At 34.6% G+C, this 26,298-nt stretch overlaps 1 protein-coding gene and 1 non-coding gene across 5 annotated transcripts; both read right to left on the bottom strand.

Moving 5' to 3' along the window:
- Nucleotides 1-3,451: 3,451 nt before the first annotated feature.
- Nucleotides 3,452-21,545, bottom strand: LOC144967324 (major vault protein-like). 4 transcript variants are annotated; one of them, XM_078904411.1, is made up of 17 exons: nucleotides 21,427-21,545; nucleotides 19,828-19,906; nucleotides 18,757-18,936; nucleotides 16,875-17,070; nucleotides 16,583-16,706; nucleotides 15,283-15,509; nucleotides 14,457-14,582; nucleotides 12,502-12,612; nucleotides 11,228-11,347; nucleotides 9,699-9,848; nucleotides 8,808-9,049; nucleotides 8,210-8,407; nucleotides 6,761-6,902; nucleotides 5,906-6,117; nucleotides 5,357-5,600; nucleotides 4,728-4,916; nucleotides 3,452-3,881 (listed from the first exon to the last, which is right to left on the bottom strand). In XM_078904411.1, exons 3-17 carry the CDS (start codon nucleotides 18,891-18,893, stop codon nucleotides 3,732-3,734), a joined length of 2,568 nt encoding a protein of 855 aa, XP_078760537.1. In that variant the 5' UTR covers nucleotides 18,894-18,936; nucleotides 19,828-19,906; nucleotides 21,427-21,545; the 3' UTR covers nucleotides 3,452-3,731. The 4 variants fall into 4 exon arrangements, with proteins under 4 accessions (XP_078760537.1, XP_078760536.1, XP_078760535.1 ...); XM_078904410.1 differs by lacking the exon at nucleotides 21,427-21,545 and adding an exon at nucleotides 21,058-21,130; XM_078904409.1 differs by lacking the exon at nucleotides 21,427-21,545 and having other exon boundaries at nucleotides 19,828-19,983.
- A 2,443-nt stretch (nucleotides 21,546-23,988) lies between these two features.
- LOC144969763 (5S ribosomal RNA) lies at nucleotides 23,989-24,107 on the bottom strand. Its single transcript, XR_013644841.1, has one exon. It is a non-coding gene; the product is annotated as a 5S ribosomal RNA (ribosomal RNA).
- Nucleotides 24,108-26,298: the final 2,191 nt, after the last annotated feature.

Genomic DNA, 26,298 nt, shown 5'->3' with positions numbered 1-26,298 from the left:
TCAAATTAAAGTGGTCCTTCCGAGTAATTATTAGGCCCATGGAATAGGAGTTTATCCCGATTTCTATAGCATAACAAAAGCAATTGCTTGCTATCCTTTGGATAGGACACTAGTCAATTGCAAAGTACTCTAACAGGTCAGAAAATGGACTTCACCCGGGATTGACCTCGTCCCTTTATGCGTAAAGCGAGTGCTCTACCAACTGAGCTATTGGACCCCCCCCCCCAAAGGAAGCTATTAGAATAGTCAAAATGATTTAGATACGCTTACAAGCATCTAAGAAAAAATGTAAGACAACAGTGGTAAGGTTCAACATAAATCAGAAGATGGTACAAGAACAATATAACAACACAGCTAGCCTGAAACCGGTAAAGAAGAGGGCCAAAGTTCCCCTATCCTTAGGGTAATTCACACAACATGGGAAGGCCATTGTACCCACACCTTGTTTTTTGTTTGTTTTTAATGGTTTTACAGCGCTTGAGACATATATTCATAGTCATTTCAGCGCCAGAAAAAAGGAAGAAAATAGGATAGTAAAAAACAGTTACAGTTTTACAATTGTAAGCATACGAAAAAAAGTAAGACAAAGGGGAAGAATTCAGATAGGGAACAGATGTAGATTCCAAGAACTCACAATCAGAGTAGTCAGTCTGATTGTTTATTGTTTTTAAGGGTTTTACGGCGCTTGCAACACATTAAGGTCATATCAGCGCCACTAAAAAGGAAGAAAATGGGATAGTAAAAAGCTCTAGAATTACAATTAAAGCACAAAAGAAAAGGTGAGACAAAGGGGAATTGGTTCAAATAGGGAACAGATGTAGATTCCGAGAGCACACCGTCAAAGTACTTAGTTTGAGATCACCCAAACGTCTCATCCAGACACAAGCACGGTCCCCACTACGAGGAATACACTCAAATGCTTACATTATAAATTCAAAATAATAAATATAATAATACACAATAGAGAGATGATTTACAAGGAAACAAATATCATCTCCCAAAACAATAACTATACATTTGACTGTTTCCCTCCCAGCCAAGACTCTGGCCAGGGCCAGGAAAAAAACCCAAGTAATCTCATTCCAAGACAAAGACAGAAAGCATGTTGGAAAATAGATATATGGGGATAGAAGACACGGTATGTACCCCCCTGCCCACTATGGGAGGTCAGGAACCCCACCCAGAGTCAGTCTGAGATCAACTAAAAGTCTCATCCAGACACAAGCACAGGTCCCCACTATGAGGATTACACTCCAATGTTTATAAACCACTATACATTAAAAACATAAAAAATGCAACAGTACATAACAGAGAAATGATTTACAAGAAAAAAAAAATCATCTCCCAAAACTATACCTATACATTTGACTGTTTCCCTCCCAGTCAAGGACTCCAGCCAGGGCTAGGAAAAACAAATTTTAAAAATCAAGTAATTCCATTCCAAGACAAAGACAGAAAGCAACTCGGAAAATGGATATAGAGGATAGAAGACACGGCGTGACCTCCTGCCCACCATGGGAGGTCAAAGACCCGACCTAGTTCCAACACCTAAAGGGGAATTTCACCCACCACAGATCATTCAAATAACGTAACTTAAATAAACAACAAACGAAATAAAAAACTGAATTTACAAGTTTCAAGATATTTCCATTATATTTAATATAGATATATATCAGGTGAAATCTATCGATGAATTTAAAATATTGATTTCTAGGAAGTATTGACCGATTGATTGAAGGACAACCAATTAACCAATCAACTTTCAGATTTACAATAATTAGATTTACCGTAAAGTGTTAAGGAAAAGTGAAAATAAAATGAACAGGGCAAAAAAAAAAAAAAAAGAAAAAAAAAGAAGCACGCAGCATTGTAACTCGACACACATCTTTTCTAGTGTTTAATTAATCTCAAAGAATACAAGAAGATACATGACTAACATTTTACAAACATCTGAGATTGCTATAGGAAATAGTTGTAGTAGCAAGCTAAACTAATTTCTTAATGCACCATCAATAACAGATTTTTTGCTCACTATTTCCAGGAGCCTTTAACTTTAATTCTTTTTTTTTTTTTTTTTTCATTTCATTGATGAAGTGGTTAAATTTTGCAAAACAAAGGGGCTCAGCAGTTGTGATTAGTAAGTAATCATACGTGTGCAATAAAAAGCAAAGGACAGTAAAAAATACAAAATGTACAAAAAACATGGGGAACGATGAGAAGAATGATGGCAGACAGAAAACAATAAATTTAAGTATAACATTATCACAGTTCTTATTTTGTTTTCGTATACAAAAGTAAATTTGTTAATAAATAAATGGAACCAAAATGAAGCAAATCATTTCATTGTTGATTCAAAATTTGAAGAAAAAAAAACTTATAGAAATTTTAAGTAAAAAAAAAAAAAAAGAAAGAAAATGAATTAATAGGACCAATATACAAAACTTATAAAATGACTAAATTGCAATTTATCAATGATTAAACGGATAAAAAAACAACACTTTTCAAAAAAAAAAAAAAAAAGAGAGATGATGGTCCCAATCAGTTGATGAACTGATGTATGACATTTATTTCATTGAGTTTTGCCTCAAAGAGCAATTGATACCAAGCTTTCAACAACACTATGTTAAAAATATTAATTATATATATATATATATATATATATATATATATATATATATATATATATATATATATATATATATATATATATATATATATATAAAGGGCGTGCGACTCACTCTAACCATGCAAGCATCATGTGTGGAAAAGTTTTTTTGTTTTTTTTACATATATGAAAGTCCAACCCCTTCCCTACCCTTGTGACCTTCAAGGGACTAGCCACATTCCCGTTATTAGGCGAAAAAAGTCGTGTTACTGCAGAAGCTGCAATGTTTTGGTTTTTTTCTCCCCTCAAAATCACCTCTCTTACACTTACACTTACATGGTTAGTATCGAACACCCTCAATGTAGTTGAAGGTAGGGTAAATGAACCGATGAAGTCAATAATGACACAATTTTGAAAGACGATAAAAAAAAAACCATATAATCAAACAATCAGGACCACAAAATGTCAACAAAAAGTGAGTCTTTTGCAATTTCCACAAACAATAGATTAAATAAATAAATTTCTATCTTTTAATTTTTTTGAATATTTGTCACATTGCTGTAACTAAAATACGATGTTTTGGTTCAGAATCAATTGCACAACACATATAACCAAAACAAATGTAACTCTTTCTTTCTCCTCATCACAACAACAGTATCACATTCACACTTCTACTTACTTACTTACTTATCCGAACCAGCGACCACCTGAGCTCTAGCCCTTCGGTCTTGATTCACACTTCTAAAATAACATTTGGAAAGCAAACACAACTAGATATAACAGTCATCAAACAATGTTAGTTAAGCAAAGCCATGTATACTACTCGCTTGCCTCAAATTAAAGAGATTTCTTTTTTTTAAAATTCCATTTCAACAATTATGTAATTGTATTTCAGGTTTTATTTTTTACGAAATTACTATCGTTCTGATGGGCAGTAGCAATTGTAAGCAGGAGAATTTAAAATTGTGGTCAAAGCAAAAAAGGGATCCCAGAAACACAAGATATTTGGTGTAAAAAATTTTTTTAAATTTAACCAAATTGTTGTTTGACTCCGTTTCGGTGGTAGGAGAATTAAATTACCACCCATCCATCTATGACACAATATTGATTTTCTTCTCTACATCTTTTAGGCAACAGAGATATCATCTTCATCATCCTTCCTACGTTTGGGGACCAATCCTCCAATCAGACCTTGTGCTGTGTTGAACAGGTTGATGGGGGAGGAGCCATCTGTGATCAGGGTGGATTTCAAACCCAAGGCCTGGAGCATGCGCACCTGGAAAAGCGGGGAAATAGATATAATATAAGCAAAACATTAGTTAAAAATGAAGACAGCTAGTAGAAAAGTCTTTATTTCAAAAGTCAGCAGTTGCGTGAGGATTGAGTTTATCTCATGTTTCTATATCATCAAACAGATGGCAACAATTACATGTTATCCACTGAATAGGACTCTGACCTTTTGCAAAGTGCCCTTTGTTTCATCAAATTTATCATATTAGTTTGAAAATATCAAATTAAGAAATTAAGGATCAGGCACCAGTGTAAGATAAAAGATCTGAACAAGTGTGTTTGAAAGGTGCCAGACAAAGCAAGAAAGAAAAATAGAAGAAAAAAAAAAAAATCCCCAAAAAATCAATCTACCTCGACTGGGGATCGAACCTCAGACCTTCTGATTACTGGACTGGTAATCAGAAGGTCTGAGGTTCGATCTCCAGTCGAGGTAGATTGATTTTTTGGTCTGAGGTTCGATCCCCAGTCAAGGTAGATTTAATTTTTGGGGTGTTTTTTTTTCCTTCTATTTTTTCTTTCTTGCGTTGTCTGGCACATTTCAAACACACTTGTTCAGATATTTATTCCATCATAGTAGACCCAGCTTACCATTAGTGCTGATGGAGAGGGAGGCCACAATAAAAGTCCAACCTAAAACAAGGTCAGGAGCTAAAGGGCCCTATTACTTATTTATTTCATTGGCTTCAATTTCTTTTAATATATATATATATATATATATATATATAAAACTCAGCTATAAAACTTCTTTTAAAACTTACAAACAGATCAGATCATATCAGTGTGACATTGTCTACATTGATACATGGATAATAAAAACTGTTACAATTCTTACCTGCATGTCAGGCCCTGCAGTAGACATAGCCAGGAGAGTGTTGGCACCAATGGCGTCCACCATTTCCTTGAATTTATTGGTTTCAATGTTTGCCATTTCTGTCATCTTCTCCAGTTCCATCTTGTTCTGTTCACCGACGTAATGGAGCTCAGCTTCACGGGCACTTGTCAAACGCTCCAACTCAGATTCCTATAACAAAGAATGAAGTGTAAAATAATTATTTGATTTATTGGTAAGATTTACTAATAAAATTTATATGACATTTGTAATTCTAATTTAAGAAATTATCACGGAAAATTTAAAATGCAAATCTTGTCATACTGTGGGGATATTTTTGTTTTAAAAAAATATAAAATTAATTATAAAATTCCCTTTATTCATCATAAATGGGAAATTTGTCTTCAGGATCTATTTCAATGGAAGACTGGAATAACCCATGCATTGGCCACAGTGCAGCACTGCAAAGTGAGCTAGGGTGAGGTGACTTGCTCAAAGCCACACAGCGTTGCGGGAAGTCAAACTCAGTACCTTCGGGTAAAAAAAGCAAAAATACCATACCACCGAGTCTTGCTGTCCCAATAATTTAATCATGTAATTAACAGGTGAAGACAAAATGAAATTGTGCTTACAGCTTCAATCTTGCTGGCCATGGCCTTGAGTTTGGCCTGTTCTACAGCAGCTTCTCCCTCAATCTTTGAGGCCTCAGCACGGGACTGAGCCTCTGCCTTGGCCTGTCCAGTACTCTCCACAGCAGCACTGTTTGCTTGCAGCTCCAACAACTCTTTGCGGGCCTTCTCAGCCTCTGCCTCATCTGAGATCTTCTGACGTTCCAGCCTGCCCTTGGCCTCTTGCTCAAGACGTTCAGCTTCATGCCTGAAAGAAAATTTGAAAAAAATTTTTTAAACATTATTCTAAGAGACTCATTGCAATTGGGTTTTGAATATATATAAGCAAAGTATTATTGTTGGTGTGAGGCTCTGAATATATAGCTAATTTGTCAACATTCAAGAAAAAGGAAAGTTTATTTATCTGTGCCAGGTTTCCATAATTCTTCTAAATAAAGCCAGTATTCTTTGTTTTTTTTCATGGCCTATGTTGCAAAAAAAAAAGACTTTTGTCAAAACAAAAAAACAAAAAAATAAAATAAAAATTTTAAAAAATGTCATGAAGGCTCCTACCTGGCAGAAGCTTCCTGTGAGTTGGTTGTGATTTCAATGGCCAGTTGTACAGATTTCATCAGAGAGTCACGGGTACGTTGGTCGACAGGCTCGACAGACTGGATGTCAATACTGGTGATTACCAGGTTGTTCTGGGGGAAGCGGAATATGTTACGAACTTTGTTGTTCTCATCAAACCCAAACACGGATGATCGGATGATCTTGGCAGAGTTCTGAAAAGAAGATTAAATAAAACATTGTGTTCACAAATATAAAATTGTTCTTTTGAAATCACTTTTCTATGATAAGAGATTATTTAGGTTCCAAACATAAAATTCTATTGCAAAACAAATGAAAAGACAAACAACAGCATAAGTATTGACTTTGCTATAATTTTGTTTTAGAATCAATGTTTTTGTTCACAATAATCAGAACAGTTTCCGCTTCAATCAGTTTAGCACTGCTTTCCACATTCCCATTTTAAAGTTAAATTTCTGGCACTTTAATGTCACATCAGGGTTGAGTGATAGAAAAATGACTGGACAATTCAACTTAAAATGAGGTCACTGAACTGCACTTGAGCCTCAGCCCATCTGACACTGGATGCAATGACTTTGCAGGCATCACCTTCAGAGCCCTGGTTTTTATAGGGATTTACAGAAAATAGCGATTGCTTGTTACCTTTTTGATACGATGCCAGTCTAATGCAAAGTACTTTCCACCAGATCTAATAAATCGAACTAAGAATCACCGATGTGTAGACAAAGTGCCATAAATATTTTTTGATGTCACCCACTGATCCCTTTGCTTTTCACTATTTTTACCATCCAAAGTGACAAATTGAAACTTATTTATTTATCTATTTTCTTTTCTTACCTTGTGGAAGTCATCGAACTGCACTTGAGCCACAGCTCCTCTGACTCTAGATGCGATGGCTTTGCAGGCATCTCCTGTAAAGTCAGGAACGCTGAAAAGTTTGGCACCTTCCAGTTCTGACTTGGTGGGACATTCAAAATGCCTGGAAAGAAATGAATGAAAATGAGGGGAAGGACGATAAGTTAAATTTTCTGTTGCCATGTATTATTTGTAACCATAATTTCTGAGATCAATAAGTTATTTGATGGATCGCCGTTACATTTCTCTATGTGTTAAAAGTATCTGAAAAAGTGTGTATGAAACAGATCAGACAAACCAAGAAAGAAAAATACAAGAAAAAAAACCATCCCAAAAAATAGACATGCCTCGACTGAGGATCGAACCTCAGACCTCTTGATTACCAGTCAGACATACTACTATTACACCACAGAGGCAACCCAATAGCTGGGACAATTTTAATGCTATTTACTTCACAAGAGTATGCGTCACCATGGTCTAAGATTCAATCCCTAGTTGAAGCAGGCTGGTTTTTTGGGATGGTTATTTCTTTTTTGCTTAGTCTGGCACTGTTTCATACACACACTTTTCAGATTTGTCACTGTGGTAAAAGTATAACTCTTCAAGAAAACCATCGAGGAATTCAATATTACATTGAAAATCTTAATACACCATGAGTTTGCACTTCTCTATAGTGCATGTGTATCTAAATATTTTTTTGTGTTAATGCAAGGGCCTCGTGACTGAGGATACTGTGCATAGAGAGCACACCATCATCATCCTCGTTATTATTATTATTATTATTATTATTATTATTATTAGTATTATTATTATATTACCATCATCAACATTATTTTAAATAAATCCAGCAATACGAACATGACCAATAGATCATACCTTAGAAATATAAAAAATATAAATGAAGAAGCTGAAGATGAAATGATTGCAAAACTTGATTATTTTTGTTTGTTTGTTTGTTGCTTTAGGTCTCTTCCAACACAATTGAGGTTATATGAGAGACCGCTGAAACAAAAAAACAAGCAATCTAACAAAAATAGTACAAATGTAAATCAAAATCATAACCTAAAGATATCATAAGCTAAATTATAAATAACCAAGAACAAACAGGCAGAAGATTTACAGAAAAAAAAATATCCCCTGTCAAAAATACAATCACAAACCAAAGAAGCAGGATAGGCTAGTAAAGAGAAGAAGAAACGACATCACTATCGGATCCTACACCCATGCGAACATCATAGGTATACGATTCAAGGGTGATGCTCCCATCCAACCACCCGCAACTTGATTATTTGAAAACTTTAAACTTGACATAACAGTAAAAAAAAAAAAAAAGAAAAACAAATTGCGTAATGATTTTATTTAAAAAAAAAAAACAAAAAACCCCAGCAACCTTCAGTCTCAACCGAGGACAAAAGAGTAAAAGAGACTTACCAGTTGTATGAAAGCTGTAGGGAGAGTCGTGCATGGTCAGCTGTTTCAACTATGATAATATCTGTACAGAAGTCTGGACCCAGCAAGAGGCAAAGGGATTTAATCACATTTGGTTTCTTGGGTTTTCCTCCAGACAAGGAGAGCTGTGTAAACTGTTCATCAGGGTCAAGCATGACCAATTCTGGACCGTACACCACTCTGAAGATGGAAGTTTTGATGGATTAAGTAGTTGCAAAATGCATGCACTTTTTTAATTATCTTTTTTTCCCTCTAAAACTTAATAATAGCTTATGTTAACCAGGATACTGAAATAAGTATCAAAAGAGTCAACCTGTGAAATCAAGTCAAATTTTGAATTGATTAAAATTATTACTTCTTGAACTTATCTATGGAATCAAAATATATCTTAAAAACAGAAGTTAATTTCTCTCCATTGCTCTCATATTCCAGTTCTGAAAAACAATGAATAAACATCTTTGTAAAGTACAAGAATTAATTTTTAAAAAAAAATATTAATGAAAATATACATTTACAGCTATGCAGCTTTTAAGAACTGGAATGATACACATGAAAATGTCTACATATTGTTACAACTTACCTAGCCTTCTTCTCCTTATAATCATAAATCTGGACAGCTGCATTGTGGGGAACACGGAAGGTAACAACCCTCGTCTTATCTCTGGATTTGGCAGTTCCATCAGTTCCCTGTCGTCTGTCACCCCGGTCAGCCAAAGGGTCTTTTCCAGCTGTAAGAAGAGCCTCAACAGTGGGAGCCAGCTCCTTTGCCCACAACTCCTCGTCTTGGTTGATCATGTAAGTCTGACCCCGTACTGCTCTAACCTATTAGTAAGAGATTTCAATAAAAATTTGTTACGTATAGCTATAAATAATTTTGGGATGTTCAAAAAAATATATTTTTTTTTAGATTGAACTTTTATACAGCACAATATCCATAAAATATGCTCAAAGTGCTTTATAAGGGGTCCCAAGCCGAGAGCAATAAACATGTAGGACGAGATATGATGCCTGTCACTATAATGTGATGTTACTGGCCGAGTATTCATTTTACACCTGAGTGCAGTGAGAGAATGTGAGTAAGGAGTAATTTTACTAAGGACTCAACTTTGTGTCATCCACAGCAGGACTCAACCCAGAGACCTACAGGTCTTAAGGTGATGTCATACCACAAAGCTACATAAAGATTTTTTAAAACTATATTATTATTTGCACACCACAACTCCTTATGATTATAGGAAAGCATATATAAATAACAATAATTTATGGTAATAATAGTCTAAAATTATCACATTGATTGCAAAATACTGTTATGGATGACTCCATTCAAAGTCACATTCCAGTATTTTAATAAGTCATATAGAAAACTGAAGTAATCCCTATTTTTAATTTTTTAAAAACCAAAAACAATCAAATATTTTATTTGTCTGTTTAAAAAAAAAAAGAAAAAAAAAAAAGAAATGTCATTGCTCACCTGTCCAGTTTTAATATCCCTGACGTAGATACCTTCATTCTCGTCCAATGGGATAGCTTGTCTCTTGAGGACTACTTCAACTTCCACAGGAGGTACATACTCCATGGGTCCTCTCATCATCCATCGATCTCCTGGTTTTCTTTGGACGTCCTGAAAGGACAATACATACATATAAATATCAACAAATTGACAGTACTATAACAAACAATGTGGTTAACTCTTAATTGTTGTCTTTGTCCGAAAAATTGTAATATCGCCTAACAGGCGGCATGTCCCGTCCTACATGTTAAATGTTGCTGTTGACCAGGGACCCCTTGTAAAGCGCTTTGAGCATATTTAGTGGATATTGCGCTATATAAAAGCTCAATTAATTAAATTAATTATTTTCTATTTCAGACTGCCAACCAACCTCAGCCATATTAAAATATTTAATTTCCAACAAGTAGGCCAATTTTCTCATATTTTTACCCGCAAAACGGCATGTCTATCATTTACAGGGATCGGAAATTTCCAATAAAACATTTGCCGAATTTATGGACACTTATGAGGCTAGCATAGGCGATGGAAGAAAAACTGGTCATTCCTGTTTCGGACATGTCTTATAACTTAGGTAGGTCTACATCTTAATCTCGAAGTCTTCCAATTATTTTTGGGGAGTTTTTATATTGTCTTTTTATGCATTCATCATATTTTAGTCACCATTCCACACATTGTGTGCGGCTGTGTGGGATTGTTGTATGACACCGGAAGGTTTGAGTCCTGCTCTGAGCAGCACATAGTTGACTCCTTGCAAAAAGCTGTTTACTCACATTCCCTCACCATACTCAGGTGTAAAAGGAGTACCTGCCCCTTATCATTCTCTGTCCCAAAAATTGTAATATTGCCTAAAAGGCGAGATGTATCTTTCTACGTGTTAACTGTTGCTGTTGTCCAGAGACCCTTTGCAAAGTGATTTGAACGTGTTTAGTGAATATTCCACTATACACATGATCAAGTTTATAAAAAAATATTCCAATATTATACTAAAAGCGTACGGAAATATGAGAAATCATACTGGTTGGCCAGTCTGCTATTTCCACCATACAAAATACAAGCACTTAGAATGAACAATTTGTAAACAGAAGGAATGAGTTTTAATTTATGTCTTATACTTTGCAGACCTTAATGTTAAAAATGAGCAGTAACCTCAAGTGAGGGTGAGCCAACAGTGGTGTAGTAAGTCACTTGCCTTGGGACTGAAAGGTCATGGGATCAATTCCCAATTCAGTTGCTGGGATTTGTTTGTTGTGATTTCAGTCTTTCAATAGCTCTATCCCATATGGCTCTTTTACAGGCATACTTTAAAAACTAAGATGCCCCTTAAGTTAATCTTAAGCAACTAAATTGGGCTGGATAGTGACAAAAAAAATCATTTGGTCATATTTAGTTTATCATTCATTGTTAGAATAATTTGTTCAGAGGTTATTGGCCAATGACCTGAAATAAGCTGGAACTGAACTGAACTGAACATTAAAAATTCATCAACTTACCCCATCCTTGAAAAATTCATTGGCTTTCAGAATAAGTCCCTCATCCTCTCCCAAGATATAAACATTCTGTATTCCTTTCTCCAGGGACTCACCTGGCATCAGGAAGAAGGATTTCTCTCCCTAAGGATTAAAAAAAAGTATATAATGTAATATGTAAAATAATAATAATAATAATAATAATAATAATAATAAATAATAATAATAATAATAATAATAATAATAATAATAATAATAATAATAATAATAATAATAAATCCACTTTTATCATAAATGATGTGCAATTTTGACAAATAAATTGGAATGGCAAGATTAAAAACCATTACATAAAGACATTGGTTAAAATATCAAATGGAATACAGAAAGATACTACAGGATTCAATGGTTTCATATGATGCGCTGTACAAAATAAATTGGATTCTCTGAACTGTACAAAATATATGCCTGGTGGCCAGCTTTTGAAAGAGCTAAAACAGGATGCACAATACCATCATGACCCAAACCAGCAGTATGTTTGGACTATTATATAATATAATGAGAGATTTACAGTTTTTTTTTTTCTGTTCCTTGTATTAATTTGCTCGTCCAAGTTGCCAAATTGGGTCAGTCAAGATTTTATCAGAACAGTTGGCCACTATGTACATGTCTTTTTTTTTATTCCTGACATAAAACAAAGTACCAAATCCACTTCAAATGTAACCCAATAAAAAAATAAGTCACACAGAAAATAAGACGCCTGTGCAGAGATAGATCTAGATTAATTAAACATTCAATATGTTTTAATGACTGTGGTCATTTCAAATCATTTTTTTTTACGGGATGAAAAACAAAGATCAGATACTTAGAAATGAAAATTGAATAATATTTTTGAATATATATTTGAATAATATCCTAACTTCCGAGCAAATTGTATAATAATGTTTAAAAATGAATAATGAATTAGAATTACATTACATATAACCATACAACACCATTATATGATGTCATAGATTCCTTCATAGATGATTTTACATATTTTTTTTCAAATTTGACAAACTGTTTAAATCTGGCATAATATCAGAATGATTGGATGACAAAACTGGAGCTTAAAATCAAAATATCTTGTACTAGGCAATCCAAGTTTTAAAAATGTAAAAAATGAAAACCCATTATTTCATAAGATGGTATATATTTCAACTCAAGTTGAGTATAAAATTCAATTTTAAACACAAATTTCATTATGACAAGATATTGTGTTGAAACGATTGTGAAAAGGTAACAAGACAATAAATACTTACTTTGACTAGTTTTTTCTTTCCCATCTGAGGCCTGCCCTCTGCATCGACGGGATCCAGAATAACACAATACTGTCTGTTGGTCAGGGTAGTGATGTTGACAACTCCAAGCACCTGTCAATCAGAGGTCAGTATTGTTAGTTAAAATGTGAGTGAGGGAATGAGTATTGAAATATAGAAATTATTCACGATGCTTAACTTACTGTTAGCAGACCTGCCAAATTTAAAACTTCATATTTAGTAATTTTCATGTCAATTTTTAGTAATTTCACAAGGAAATTAGACATTTCTGAATTCTTATACGAACAACCACAATTTGACATTGACGATCACTTCAACATTAACATCGTCATTGTCATGCTTATGCGCTGCAGAAATGATTTCTTATTGTTATTATTATCATCATCATCATCATCATCATTATTATTGTTATTATTATATTATATTATTATTATTATTATTATTATTATTATTATTATTATTATCATTATTGTTATTATTAATATTATCATCATCATCATCATCATCATCACCATCATTATTATTATTATATTTAAGTATTACTGAGGATTTATAATTCGTAATTTTCCATAAAATTTCGTATTTTCGTAATTGGCCATGAAATTTGTCTAAAATTCGTAAGATTTGGCAGATATGTGTTAGGTTCAATACACTTTTCATTGAGGTGCATGATAATGAAATAGTAAACCAGTATTAGGGGTACAACTAATTCAGGATATTGTTGAAAGGCGACAAATGTTTAAGCAGAGTTTCCTACCTCAAACCACTACTTTGAAGAATCAAAAAGGTGAAAATAAATAAATTGACATCAAAACGGGAAAGTAACTTACCGTAGATATTTTTTTTATGAGTCATTCTACTCATTTTTCATTGCATCTATAAAAAAGGACTTCTCATTCTTCCTCACTAAGTCAAACTATATTCCATAGCATAAACAACAGTAGGCTAACCTACTGTGATGTTTTCATGTTCTCATAGTAGACACTTTTAGCCTTTGTAACAAACAGCTTTACTAAATTTGTATCTATGACACACAAGTCTCCTTTAAAAAAAAAAAAAATCCCCTGTGACTGGAATTAATTCATAATTGTGAGTGAGCAGTTCCTTTGTGGAATGATTCCGCAAAATGTGGAATGGTAGGAAGTGACGTATATTTTGGAAATATGAAGTCTTCCTTTGATTGGAGATTGGAGACTAATCAAGACCCTAAAGTCACTTAACAGTGACTGAAACAGTGACAAAAGTTTATTTTTAATTTTAGAGCATTTTGTGTATGAGTAGGGGGGGGGGGGGGGTGTTTATTTGTTTTGTTTATTTTTAAAATACTCTATTTTAAACACAAATTAGAGTGAAGACAAATCAGAACATTAAGGTTTGAAAAAAGGTGGCTTTCTCTAGATCACCTTAGGAAGCTACCCTTATTCAAATCACTGCATCACCATTCATACAACATAAGTAGAGATGATTCAGTTTTATTCAATGTATTTTGTGTATTATGTATCATTGTATTGAGCTTTCAGCAAATTCAAATTTAATGCTTTTCTAATTTGGGTCAAGCTATAATTTGCTACAGGACAAACAAAACATAAAAAGGTTGATATTTTTTTGGCAAAATACTCTCATCCCAAACAAGAAGCTTTCAGAGTATAATATCTGATTTCCTAGTCTTATTTTGCATTTACATCTTTGAAAAGTAGCAGCAGTCGATTTACTCTCAATAAATATTAAATCTAGAAATCATTCTCTTCTTTTACATGTTGTAGTCTCTATTGATCTATTTTCTCAAAGAAACCTCAAGTGTAATTTATTTTGTAATTTGTTTAACCTTCATAAATATAAAAAAATAAAATTTCCTGTTACTCAGCTCTCACTAGACGTACTCGAAAGCAACACAGTTGATAAAAATTATGACAAGATATCTCATAGATCAGACTTACCTTCTCATAGACATTTGGAATGTGAGTCTCTGAATCCTGATGTGTAATCAACCATTCTTCTCCATTCTTCCTGGTATAGCCAAAATCATCAGTGTAGGTCCTCAGTGCCTGCATGCGCAAGGCTTTCTGAAATGTTTCAATGTTGAATTTTGTAAACAATAAAACTGACTGTCATAATCCATGTAAATTTTAAAAGTTTTTTACATGATTAATCATCAAGTACAAAATGCTATTATCTAGAGCAATAACATTTTTAATCACAATAAGATATAATCTACTTCAGGAGTTACTTCTCTTCCTCACAAATCGAATAAATTGCTTGTTTCTGATATTAAACAGAATTATTAAATATTCAATAATAACAATTAAATTACAGAAGCAATTCAAAATAAACAGAAGATGTATGGTATCAAGATCTAAAACTTTCAGTCACTAAAATTCAATTACAAAATTACAAAACCAGGTATTTCCTATTCTGCATCATAGAATTCATTTGAAAATAACAACAAAAATCTGTAAATATAGGGGTATATAACCAGTGGAATCCTGGCAGAGCCAACACCAACGGACCAGAAAGTTTGGTTGACTTACACAGATAGAGAACACAAAATTTAGGACCAACAAGAATGGTGACTTTAAGCAGAAGTTGACTTTAAGAGTGTTGATTTTTTGCAGATCCCACTGTACGTATCAATAACTGATTAACAATGTCTTTCTTTTTAACACACAAATAAAGGCTCTCTGCATTTCTTTCTAAAAATGGTATCATTAATATCATACGCTCATCATTCGACAATAATTCTTATGAACAAAAATGGTTTCTTACCTTCTCTGTCAAAACATAAGCATTGACCGTATCCACAACCTCTTCGTAAGCACCTGGCAGGTAAGCCCCTACATCCTTCACCAACCACTCCTCACCAGTCACACGTGCTGTACCATCACGACTGATGCATTCTTTACGGGCACGTAGACGAATTGCCTGGTTGGCTGAAATCACTGTAGCTCGAATTGGCTCCTCAACAACAGTTTCTTTTCTAGGGATGTAGGTACCTGATTTTGTTTGAATGAAAAATAATAATTATATAAAAAGAATAAAAAATGAAATTAAATAAATGTTTGTCTTTCTTATTTTTATCATGTCATATTTCTAATTTGAAGTTTAAATTTATCACTAATTAAAAAAAATAAAAGTCTATGCGCCTTGAATTATTTAATACAAGTACAGAAGGCAACAGACATGGCATATCTTGCTTTTTTTTAAAAAGCAAGTATCTGAATGCAACAGTGATCCTGCTATTCACATAACTTATTGTACTCAGGGGCGGATTAAAATAACCTGCAAGACTTGAAATTATTTTTTGGGGGGGGGGGGGGGGGGGAAAGGGGGGGGGGGGTTCCTTTTTGGAAAAACCTGCAACCCTACTAACTTAACAATAAAGCTAGAGTTGTCCCAAAAAAATATTTAAAACCTGCCAAATTTATTACAAGCCAGCCAGACATATATCAGAATTTCTGAAAAGCTGGTTATCTTGCACCCATGTGCAAATGAAGTCATGGATACAAAGTTACATCTATAAAATTCTGGAATATCAATATTTCCAATTTGCGGACTGTTGTATATCATGATTCATCTAATTAGGCATCAATTCAAGAAACAACTACACTGTTTATAGATGAACAATTTGCACATGACGACAACTGGGTATGGACTGACTGGTCATGCAGTCCACATCAGGGATTCAGACAGAGGTCTACAATGCTTTTGTCTGTAAGAGAGCGGTATGTGCTTTTTACATTGTTTACACATAACATTACAAGACATTACAAAACACATTGTTTTACATTCACAAATCGAGCAATCCTTGCATCATTTTCACAGTAATTTATGACCAAGTCAGTCTAATGTAGCCTAATCATTTGAAGAAACAACTTTTGCAACATATTTGTTAATATTTAAAAATGGAAAGCTGATGAACATTACCTTTTGTACCATTGTTCCCATTTCTCATAAATATTACTCATTACTCATGTTGCACAGTAACATGAAAATAGCCCTCTTTCAGTCTCGTATACAAAAAGTATTTTTTTTTTTTTAAACAAAACAAAACAATAAAAGAACAAACCTGGTCCTTCAAACAACCATTCATCACCAGCTGTTCTCTTGCTATCATCTCCTTCAATGAAGTCCAGAATGGCTCGGATTCTTAGAGCAGAATTGGCAGGTACCACTTTCAGGGCAGTTACAGGCTGAAAAAAAAAGAATTAATAATTCCAAATATGAAGATGGGGAAAAATTGTTTGATCCCAACTTCACTCATTTATTTTCTTATCAGTTGAAAATTAAAATATATAAGAAGTATAAGAAAAAGAAAAAAGAAAGACACAAATCTCTAATAACATTAAGTAATTTCTCACCTGTTTCAAGACTTCTCCTGGGTACAAAGGAAATGGGTCTTGTGTCAGACGAATGTCCTGATCAGCATGCTGTAATTTGATCTGACCCATTCTGTCAATAACAGGTTTCCCATCTTTGTCTCTTACAACTGGATTCTCAATCACACAATAATGACGAGGAGGGACCACAACCATTTTCTCAGGTCCAAGTGTTACTCTGTTGATGACAACAAGAAAATAGTCATGTTGTAACTAAATCACTGATTTTATGATGGCATAATTGTTTCATTACTGAGAATCAAAGGTAATTTGAGCCATCTCGTAATTGGCGGGTACTCATTTAAAGGGTCACGATCATCCAGATCAAGTTAAGTACAGTCTCAAATACAGTGCAACTCTCGATAACGGCACCCCGAATAGCAACATGGGGCTCTGGTCTTGTGATTTTTTTTTGGTGTGATATATTGTGAGTAACACAAACACCAATATAGCGACATATATTTAAATAAAAACCCTGTTTAGCGATGTCGATGTGGCGCTAATTGGCAATTGAAATCAACACTTGATACAAAAATTCTAGTTTTTTTCGACCAATGTGATGCCTTATAATACCGCTACCTACACATGCCGGCTCCAAGCCCGAATAAACTACAGTGGAGAGAATGGCGTTAGGGCACTAATTACAATAAAAACAATGAAAATAAAATGTATTGAAGAGTTAAAACTTAAAACATAACTTGACATCAGGTAATAAACTTTCTAGCATGGTTGTAAAATGTCTAATTCGCATTGAAGTCAACCTATGAACCTTTTTCCTTGGAAAATCTGCGATAATGACAACCCTGGATAACAACATGATTTCCCCAGCACTGACAATATCGTTATTCAAGGGTTGCACTGTATGTATTTTCTTGCACAATATAAAAAAAAAAATATTTCTCACTTTCGAGTTGATTTGGCAAGTCCCCATCTCAGACATGCCAACCAGTGTGCGGCTATGTGGTCTTGTGGTATGACACTCGCTTTCGGATCCGAAGGTCATGGGTTCGAGCCCCGCTCGGCGCATTGTTACGTCCTTGGAAAAGGCTCTTTACTCATATTCTCTACCGTACTCAGGTGTAAAATGATTACCTGGCCGTTAACAGCATTGTTTATGTCAGAAAAAATTGAAATGTCGCCTTACAGGCGTCATGTCTCGTTCTACATATTAAGTGTTGCTGTTCGTCAGGGACCCCTTGTAAAGCGCTTTGAGCACGATTAGTGGATATTGCACCATATAAAAGTTCAATTTAAAAAAGCTCAATTTATTTCGCATATTCTAATAGGCTTTGAGATCCAAAATATGATATGGGAATGTTGACCAAAAATATGCTAAATGCAAAAAGCACGATTTATAACAAAAGGGGGAAAAATAATAAAAGTGGAGGAGTTTAAGTATCATTAAATATTGTCTCCAGCTTGCTGTGAACCAGAGTAGACAGACAGATGATTGCCAATACAAGATTTTGCTTCCCTCCACCAGCTCGATAAAAAGTCTCCATAAATTCAGTGAATATTAAGTTTGGAATTTGGATAGTTGCTGATGTTGAAAATACGATTTTTAGGGTGTGGATATGAGACAACCAGTTAAAATATTGGGGAAAATATGATAAATCTATTTTACTGGTTGAGGTTGGTTGGTAAGTCTGCCATTCCCAATATCCCCTCAATAATATAGGGTCTGTTTTTTTAAAGTGTCTGGGAGACATTATAAACAATTACAGAGAAGTGTTAAATGACTGACATCATTAAAAGTTTTTTTTCTCTGTCGAAAAAAATAGATTCAATTACAATTATTATTTCCTCAACTAAATACTATTTTCAAGGGGAAAAAAAAAGGATTAATTTGGTTAAAATGATTTACCTTTGATTATCTTGACGGATGTATGTTTGAGGTCCAATTTCAATTTTGGTAACATTTGTGTTTTGATCCAAAACATGGATATAATAGTATGGAGGAATCCTATAGATGGCATTGTCCTCTTTGCCTCTTGTCGACATGGTGGCAATTTGGATTTAGAGCGCGTGGTCGTTAAAGGAAAGGCTGAAATAAGTTAAAAATCATAGATCAAGGATATTCGAATGAAAAAGCACCGAACAGTAACAGAAACAAGTGCAGCCCCTGACTGCTACACCTGCACAAGTGTGATGAGCTATGATGTTGCCTTTTTAAAAAAATATATATATACAAAAACTCTATCGAAATGATGGTACGTAATTATGCTTAGTCAACCAGGTTAACCTTAAATGCGTCTGTAACAATGTTACATTAGTTTACAACATAACGATTTGTGCCAAATCCTTTTTTTTTTAAATTCCTATGTATTCACAAGTGATTAACATAACTTGTGTAAGTAATCTTGTTTTAAAATAAAAGCAAATCATAAAATAAAACCACATGAAAAATTACCTTTTTCTTTGCAATTCAAAGCTGCAAGATGAAAGAATTCTGCAACAGCAAGCAATCTTTTGCTTAGTATTTTTCTATATCAGGAACCTGAGTAAAAGTTTATTTTTAGCAACTTGCGAATGATTGGAATGATCCACCCCTTCCCCCGTCAATCGATCTAGGCCTAAGTATCTGCCCCTAACGGCCGAATAAAAAATGTTTTGCAATCCTCAATTTACCCATTACCATTCAACGTTGTCACACTTATAGTCTATGAAATGTTTTTTTTATCAATAAATGGCATCGTTTTAGTTCCACTCATGGTTTATGCCGTAAAACGGGGGGAGACGTATACCTACTTTGGTCTAGACTAATTATTATTATTTTTTTTTTTTACTTTAATTGAAATCGTAAAGGCTAAATCCTGCAAACTTGCAAACCTGGCAAGAAAATCAGTACCAAATTATTATATATTTACATAACACTTTGGTGGGCCTGTTAACTTGGCAAATTATTATATTATATTACGATTATTAATGCACATACCCCAGTCACTGTGAATCAGGTCGAGCAGTCGGGAGCTGGATGAAGGCGGAAGGTGGAGTCAGTCGAATATTTTTGGTAACTTGGTAGGTCAGTCAGTGAGAGATCGATCGAGAAAAAGGGACGTAAAAAGGAAGGATTGGGAAGGGGAATGGGGACAATAGGATTAATTTCCTGTCCTTAGTTTTTAACTTTCGCGTTTTAAAATCCCTTCAAAGTTGGCAATCAAGACCAGTCTAAATCGAACCTCTATCTAGGCACTTGCAAGAATTTTTCAAAATAGTGCTATCGGTATTAATTTAGCGTAGAAAAATAAAGGGGAGTGAAACATTTACTAAAGTGAAAAAATTATCGCTCTATCTCAACTAGTTCAAAAGTTATGACCTTTTATGTGGTGAAAAATCTCTATAGAAGCTTATAGGAAAATATGTGACCAAAACACAGCAACCTAATGGATAATCAAGTATAATTCAGAAACGTCTTCAGATACAACTTTGAATTTTTTACATGTGGTAATTCAACATCTCTGTAATACATTGCAAACAGAAAAATAATTATTTATTGAGAGAGAAAAGTATAGTTTAGAGCTGAATCAGCTGAAATCAAGGAAAAATAGATCACGACATGCAAATGAATGACCTATTGGAATTTTGGAAAAGTCGAAAATTAAATATTTATTCACATGTAGATAGACCAAATACACCACTGAATCGGCGTCATTTAGTTATTCACTTTGAACTTTTCAAAATTAAAATAGACCTCATAAAAGCAGAGATATGGACTGATAAATGTTTGAGGTGGTGTATAGATAGTTCGAAGATGACGTCACTCAGGCCTTTGTTATGGTTTTTGCCATCCGCGTTTGTGAGTTGTTCTCACTAAACTGTATTAACCAGACTAGAAAAGTCCATGGTTACACAGAGTTTGTGTGTTGGTCCGTTATACTTCCGGATGGCAATGTTGTGAACTCCTTGGCCAAGCGCATTCTATCTATTCGTGTTTAAAATGATCGAAAATAGGTGATTTTAAAAACTTCCGCTCCCCCGTTCCCCTAAATTGGACAGACGTCCGTCAAAGGATGAAAAACGTCAAAATCAACAGTGAAAAATCAATCGGAAAAAAAAGGAAGAGAATTGTAAATCATAAAATGAATGCATGGACATGAAAACGCCAATTAATTAAATAATTTAAAACAAAATAACTTCCATAAATGGAATATATTGTAAGATATACAGATGTAAAGTTTTGATGTGGATTGACGAAGTTATCTCTCAAACGCAGCAGACGACAGGAAGTGAATCAGTATAAGAAAATGGCAGCTTCTGTAAACAATCGAGGCCAATTACTGTTTTTTGGGGAGCTCTAACTTTTGAGTGCAAACATATTTTGCTCTGAAATTTTTAGAGAAGCTACTTTAATATGTATATAAGAAGGACTTGTTTTTATTAAGAAGGACCATCTCTGGTTTAAAAGTTATAAGCGTTTAAACACATATACTCTCTTTACACAAAGATTTCTCAAAATCATGATATAAAAATATAATAATATTAGCATCATTGTATGTAGAATTTTATGCCCTTTCCAATGATATATAATACATGCCATTTCATTCCACTGAAAAAGAAGAATGAACATTTTAAAATCACTCCTAAATTTTTTCCCCTCAAAAACGGAAACAGAAATCCTCGCCTGTTTTCAACTCGCGAGAGCTAGGTACTTCTTGCAAGTGCCTACTCTATCGCCATGGCGTAATTATAGTCTGTAGTTACGTCATGCTCAATTATGGACACACATCAGACAAACATCATTAGTCTAGTGTGATGTTTTTATCCTTCTCCGCAGCTCATCATCATCTTCATCATCATCATCATCATCATCATCATCATCATCATCATCATCATCATCATCATCTTCTTCTTCTTCTTCATCACATCATAACCATGATTATCATCATCATTGTTATTATTACTATTACTACTAGGCTACTCCTCCTCCTCCTCCTCCTACTACTACTTAGTAGTAGTAGTAGTAGTAGTAGTAGTAGTAGTAGTAGTAGTAGTAGTAGTAGTAGTAGTAGTAGTAGTAGTAGTAGTAGTAGTAGTAGTAGTAGTAGTAGTAGTAGTAGTAGTAGTAGTAGTAGTAGTAGTATGTACTGTGTTGTCGCATTGCAAATGGCCAGTTGTATAAGTTAAGAATCTTCTTTCATGTGAAGTGTTGGTGTTGCTAGAGACCCATTGTAAAGCGCTTTTAGCAAGTTTAGTGGATATTGCGTTATGCTATGCGTAGAAGTTGGGCAAAGAAGTGGGTTCAGAATCATAACATAATCTTGTGATTGAGGTGGAAGACCATAACCTCTTAAAGTGATGTAAAATCAAAATACTACGGTTCTGGTAATTTAAACTGTAAATTCACTTTTTGGCAGTAGCTTCTAATGGCGTCACACAACTATGTTAAGATGATCTATCCACGCCGTAGTTTCCCCGCTTCATTTGTGTACAGCCGGAGGCTCGTAATAACGCAACGCTCGACTAGATGTTCTGCGGTCTCGGACTCTTTGCCCCAAGGCGTACATATCGGACAGGTGGAAGGCCCTGTAGTGATATATTTCAATCGCCTCAACCTTCCCAGCCTCAACTTTCCCATGATTGTAAATAAATCAATACATAATCTACTCTCGCCCATCGTCAGGTGTTAATCGTTATCGCCCTAGGCACGATTAAAAAAGGCCATGTGGTATAGCTACAAAGTTGAGACCGCATTGAGACTGCTTCAATTCTCACCTAGGTGTGAGCCATGTGCGAGATCGTCAATAGCAACGGACACATAACCGACCAAATTAGAAATTCACCAGAGTACAGACGCTACTGTTATGACACACAGAACACGATTGGTCTACAGAAAACAGCCAATAGTAAACCAGGCATGCCTCATTCCTGGAATATTGTTGGCTCTTGTGATTCTCCAACTCCCGAGAGAAACGGATTAAATTATGACAGTGGAGAAAAACGCTCTCTCCCATTTCATCTACCTAGAGCTTACTGCTCATAGGGAACTCGAGAGTTCTACTAGCGAGAACATGTGTTAACGAGGATCGGTTATTAACGAAACCTGCAGCGGTTATTAACCAAAGCTACATCGGGGGTACTGACTGAACCTACATCCTGTGACGGACCAACCAGAACGGCCAACATGCATCAAGTCATCAACTAACCATCTAATACTATGATACAGAGTGAAATCTGGCAAGCGGTCGGCTGAAACTACTGAACAAGAACGGCTTCTGTCCCATATAACGGAAAAACATTCACACCGCCCAGACACCTTGAAAGAAAAGCCCACTCAGTAACGAAATGAATAGTTTATGATACGGGATGAAGATTAATTACCCATAGTATGAATTTAATTAATTAAAACCAGCACTATTATTCTTTGGCTAATTATGTGTTAACCTGTTATTGTATGAGGCAATTCTGTTGATTTATATTTAAGTACTTCTTCTTTATCGGGGATTAATACTTACCTTCTGAACCTACATAGTCCTATATTATAACGTGCCAATACTCTACCACTACTTCTATTACCTATTTATTTAAACCTAAAACATTCTCTTACCATCAGTCAAGCGTCAGGAGCTTAACCCGACAATAAAAGGGAAAAATAAAAGCGGCACCAGACACTGGTCTATGGGTAAACTGTTTGACTCCTATCTGTCTACTTCTACTTGCCACTCTCCTACATAGACGTGTCAGGCCCCAACTGATGAAGCGACGCAACAGGTTCTCGATCAAAGTCGATTCATCGCCAGTCAGTGCCTCTTTATTTTGCTGGAGGGGTGTAGAATTTCAATTTGCCCCATGGAATAAAGTTATGTGGACTCTTAACCAGGGCTGTGGTAATTGAAGACAAATCTCGAGTCTGTTTTCCAAGGGCAAGGTGTTAGAGCGGCGGTCGAATCCTTGAGAAGGAAATACCAAAAATACCGAACGGTCCTACTACTACTACTATTATTATTATTACTACTACTACTACTACTAAAAAATCAAAATTTAATAACAATTTTAAAAAACCAAATAAAATAAAATAAAAAAGAAGAAAAAGAAAAATGTATAAATAAAAAACAAACTTGTAAAATGTATAAATTAAAAAAAAAAATTAAAAAAAAGATGTCTACAACACGTGGGGTTCCCAAGCAGTCACCCATCTAAGTACTAACCACGCCTGACGTTGCTTGACTTCGGTGATCGGACGAGAACCGGTATTTTCAACGTAGTATGGTCGTAGACAGCAAATGTCGAAAAAAGTATAATATATAATATTAAAACACTATTGCTTATTTATGTAATGATGAACATAATTTAGAAATGTATAATATTATTTGTTGAAATAGCGTGTTGAAATAGATGAACAGAAAATCCCAATTATATGGAAAACATCGACTATAATTCCAGTACCCAAAAAGAATCCACCAACTCAGCTGAATGATTATAGACCTGTTGCTTTAACATCAATTATTATGAAATGTCTGGAAAAGATTCTGAAAAGAGAGCTGTTGCAATTTATATATGACCAACACATACTTGATCCATATCAGTTTGCCTACCAACAAAATCTTAGTGTGGAAGACGCACTCCTCATCAAATCACTTGGATGTTTCACCCGCCAACTACTGCCGAATCCTATACGTCGATTTTTCGTCTGCCTTTAATGCCATGAAAACCAACATATTAATTAGTAAACTGCATGCTCTAAACCTTCCCCATTACCTCATCAACTGGTATAACAACTTTCTCATCGATCGCCCCCAACATGTCAGAGTAGGCTCAAATATATCATCAGTAAAAACTCTTTCAAACGGATGCCCACAAGGGTGTGTAAGCTCACCTCTACTTTACATCCTCTATACAAACGATTGTGTGGCTAGCTTTGATAACTGCCAACTCATCAAGTATGCTGATGACACCGCAATACTCGGCCTGCTCAATGATTCCGTCTCCGAATTTAAATACACTGAGCAAGTTAGTAAATTCAGCAAATGGTGTGCCGATAACTGTCTAGAGCTCAATGTAACAAAAACAAAGGAACAACTGTTTGATCACAGAAAAATAGGAAAAAGAGCAAGACAAATAACAAAAATTAACAATCAGGCGGTTGAAACTGTTGAAACGTTTAAATACCTTGGTGTAATTATAGATAACAGTCTAAGATTTGAATCGCACACCAACAATGTCATCAAAAAATGTAACCAGCGCTTGTATATACTCAGAAAATTAAGGTCTTTCAATGTGAACAGAAAGACCATGATACAAATCTACAAGTCATTAATATTGAGTATCGTTTCGTTTGGCATCACAACGTGGTATGGAAGCTGTGGAACAAAAGAAAAATCCAAACTACATAGAACCCTCAGAGAGGCTTCAAAAATAATTAACACAGACCTTAGAAGCCTTGACACAACTTATATTAATGCAGTTGAGAAGAAATCTTTTAACATTATCAACGAAAAGAGGCATCCGCTGAACGAAAAATTCCAACTTCTGCGCTCCGGAAGACGGTATCTAGAAGCAAAATGTCGGACAAATCGACATAAGACAACCTTCATTCCAACCGCCATAAAATTAATTAACAAATCTTCTGTGGAAAAATGAGACAACCAATGAAAATAACGAGAAGCAGTGTCGTGAATCATCATCATCGACATTGCCGCCGTCGTTATCATCATCATCATCATCATCATCATCATCATCATCATCATCATCATCATCATCATCATCATCATCATCATCATCATCATTATCGTAGTCATCATCATCATCATCATCATCATCATCATCATCATCATCATCATCATCATCATCATCACAATCATTGCCATCTTCTTCTTAATATAAGACACTATATTTATAATATGGTTATCTGCTGTCCCAGCAAATATATCGTATCGTTCTATCTGTCTGTGTGTGTGTCTGTGTGTATGTATATATGTATGTATGTATGTATGTATGTATGTATGTATGTATGTATGTATGTATGTATGTATGTATGTATGTATGAATGTAGGCATGCATATACGATGATATGCTGGTTTGTATGTATGTCTGCATGTATGTATGTATGTATGTATGTATGTATGTATGTATGTATGTATGTATGTATGTATGTATGTATATATGTATATGTGTTTGTATGTACGCTCATTTCTTTTGTATACACGTGTAGAAACAATGTGCAAGCGTGTATGTTCGTGTATGGCTGTGTCTGTATTTGTAAATGTGTTGATGTTCATACCATGAACCAAACTGAGCATTGTTTACCTCACATGAATTGCCTTTAATTTGGACAATAAAGATTATTATTATTATTATTATTATTATTATTATTGTATTCGTCTGTTGCACAATTTGTCATTACTGGAGAATGTATTACTAATTTTCGTTCCGCTATTTCGGTTTCAAACTTTGTTTTAACTTAGAATTT

The sequence above is a fragment of the Berghia stephanieae genome, chromosome 3 (genome assembly GCF_034508935.2).
Source record: "Berghia stephanieae isolate SIO BIC M18660-M18661 chromosome 3, UCSD_Bste_1.3, whole genome shotgun sequence".
NCBI classification, from domain to species: domain Eukaryota; kingdom Metazoa; phylum Mollusca; class Gastropoda; order Nudibranchia; family Aeolidiidae; genus Berghia; species Berghia stephanieae.
The sequence above is the reverse complement of the archived record's forward strand: the minus strand, read 5'-3'. Positions and strand labels throughout refer to the sequence as shown.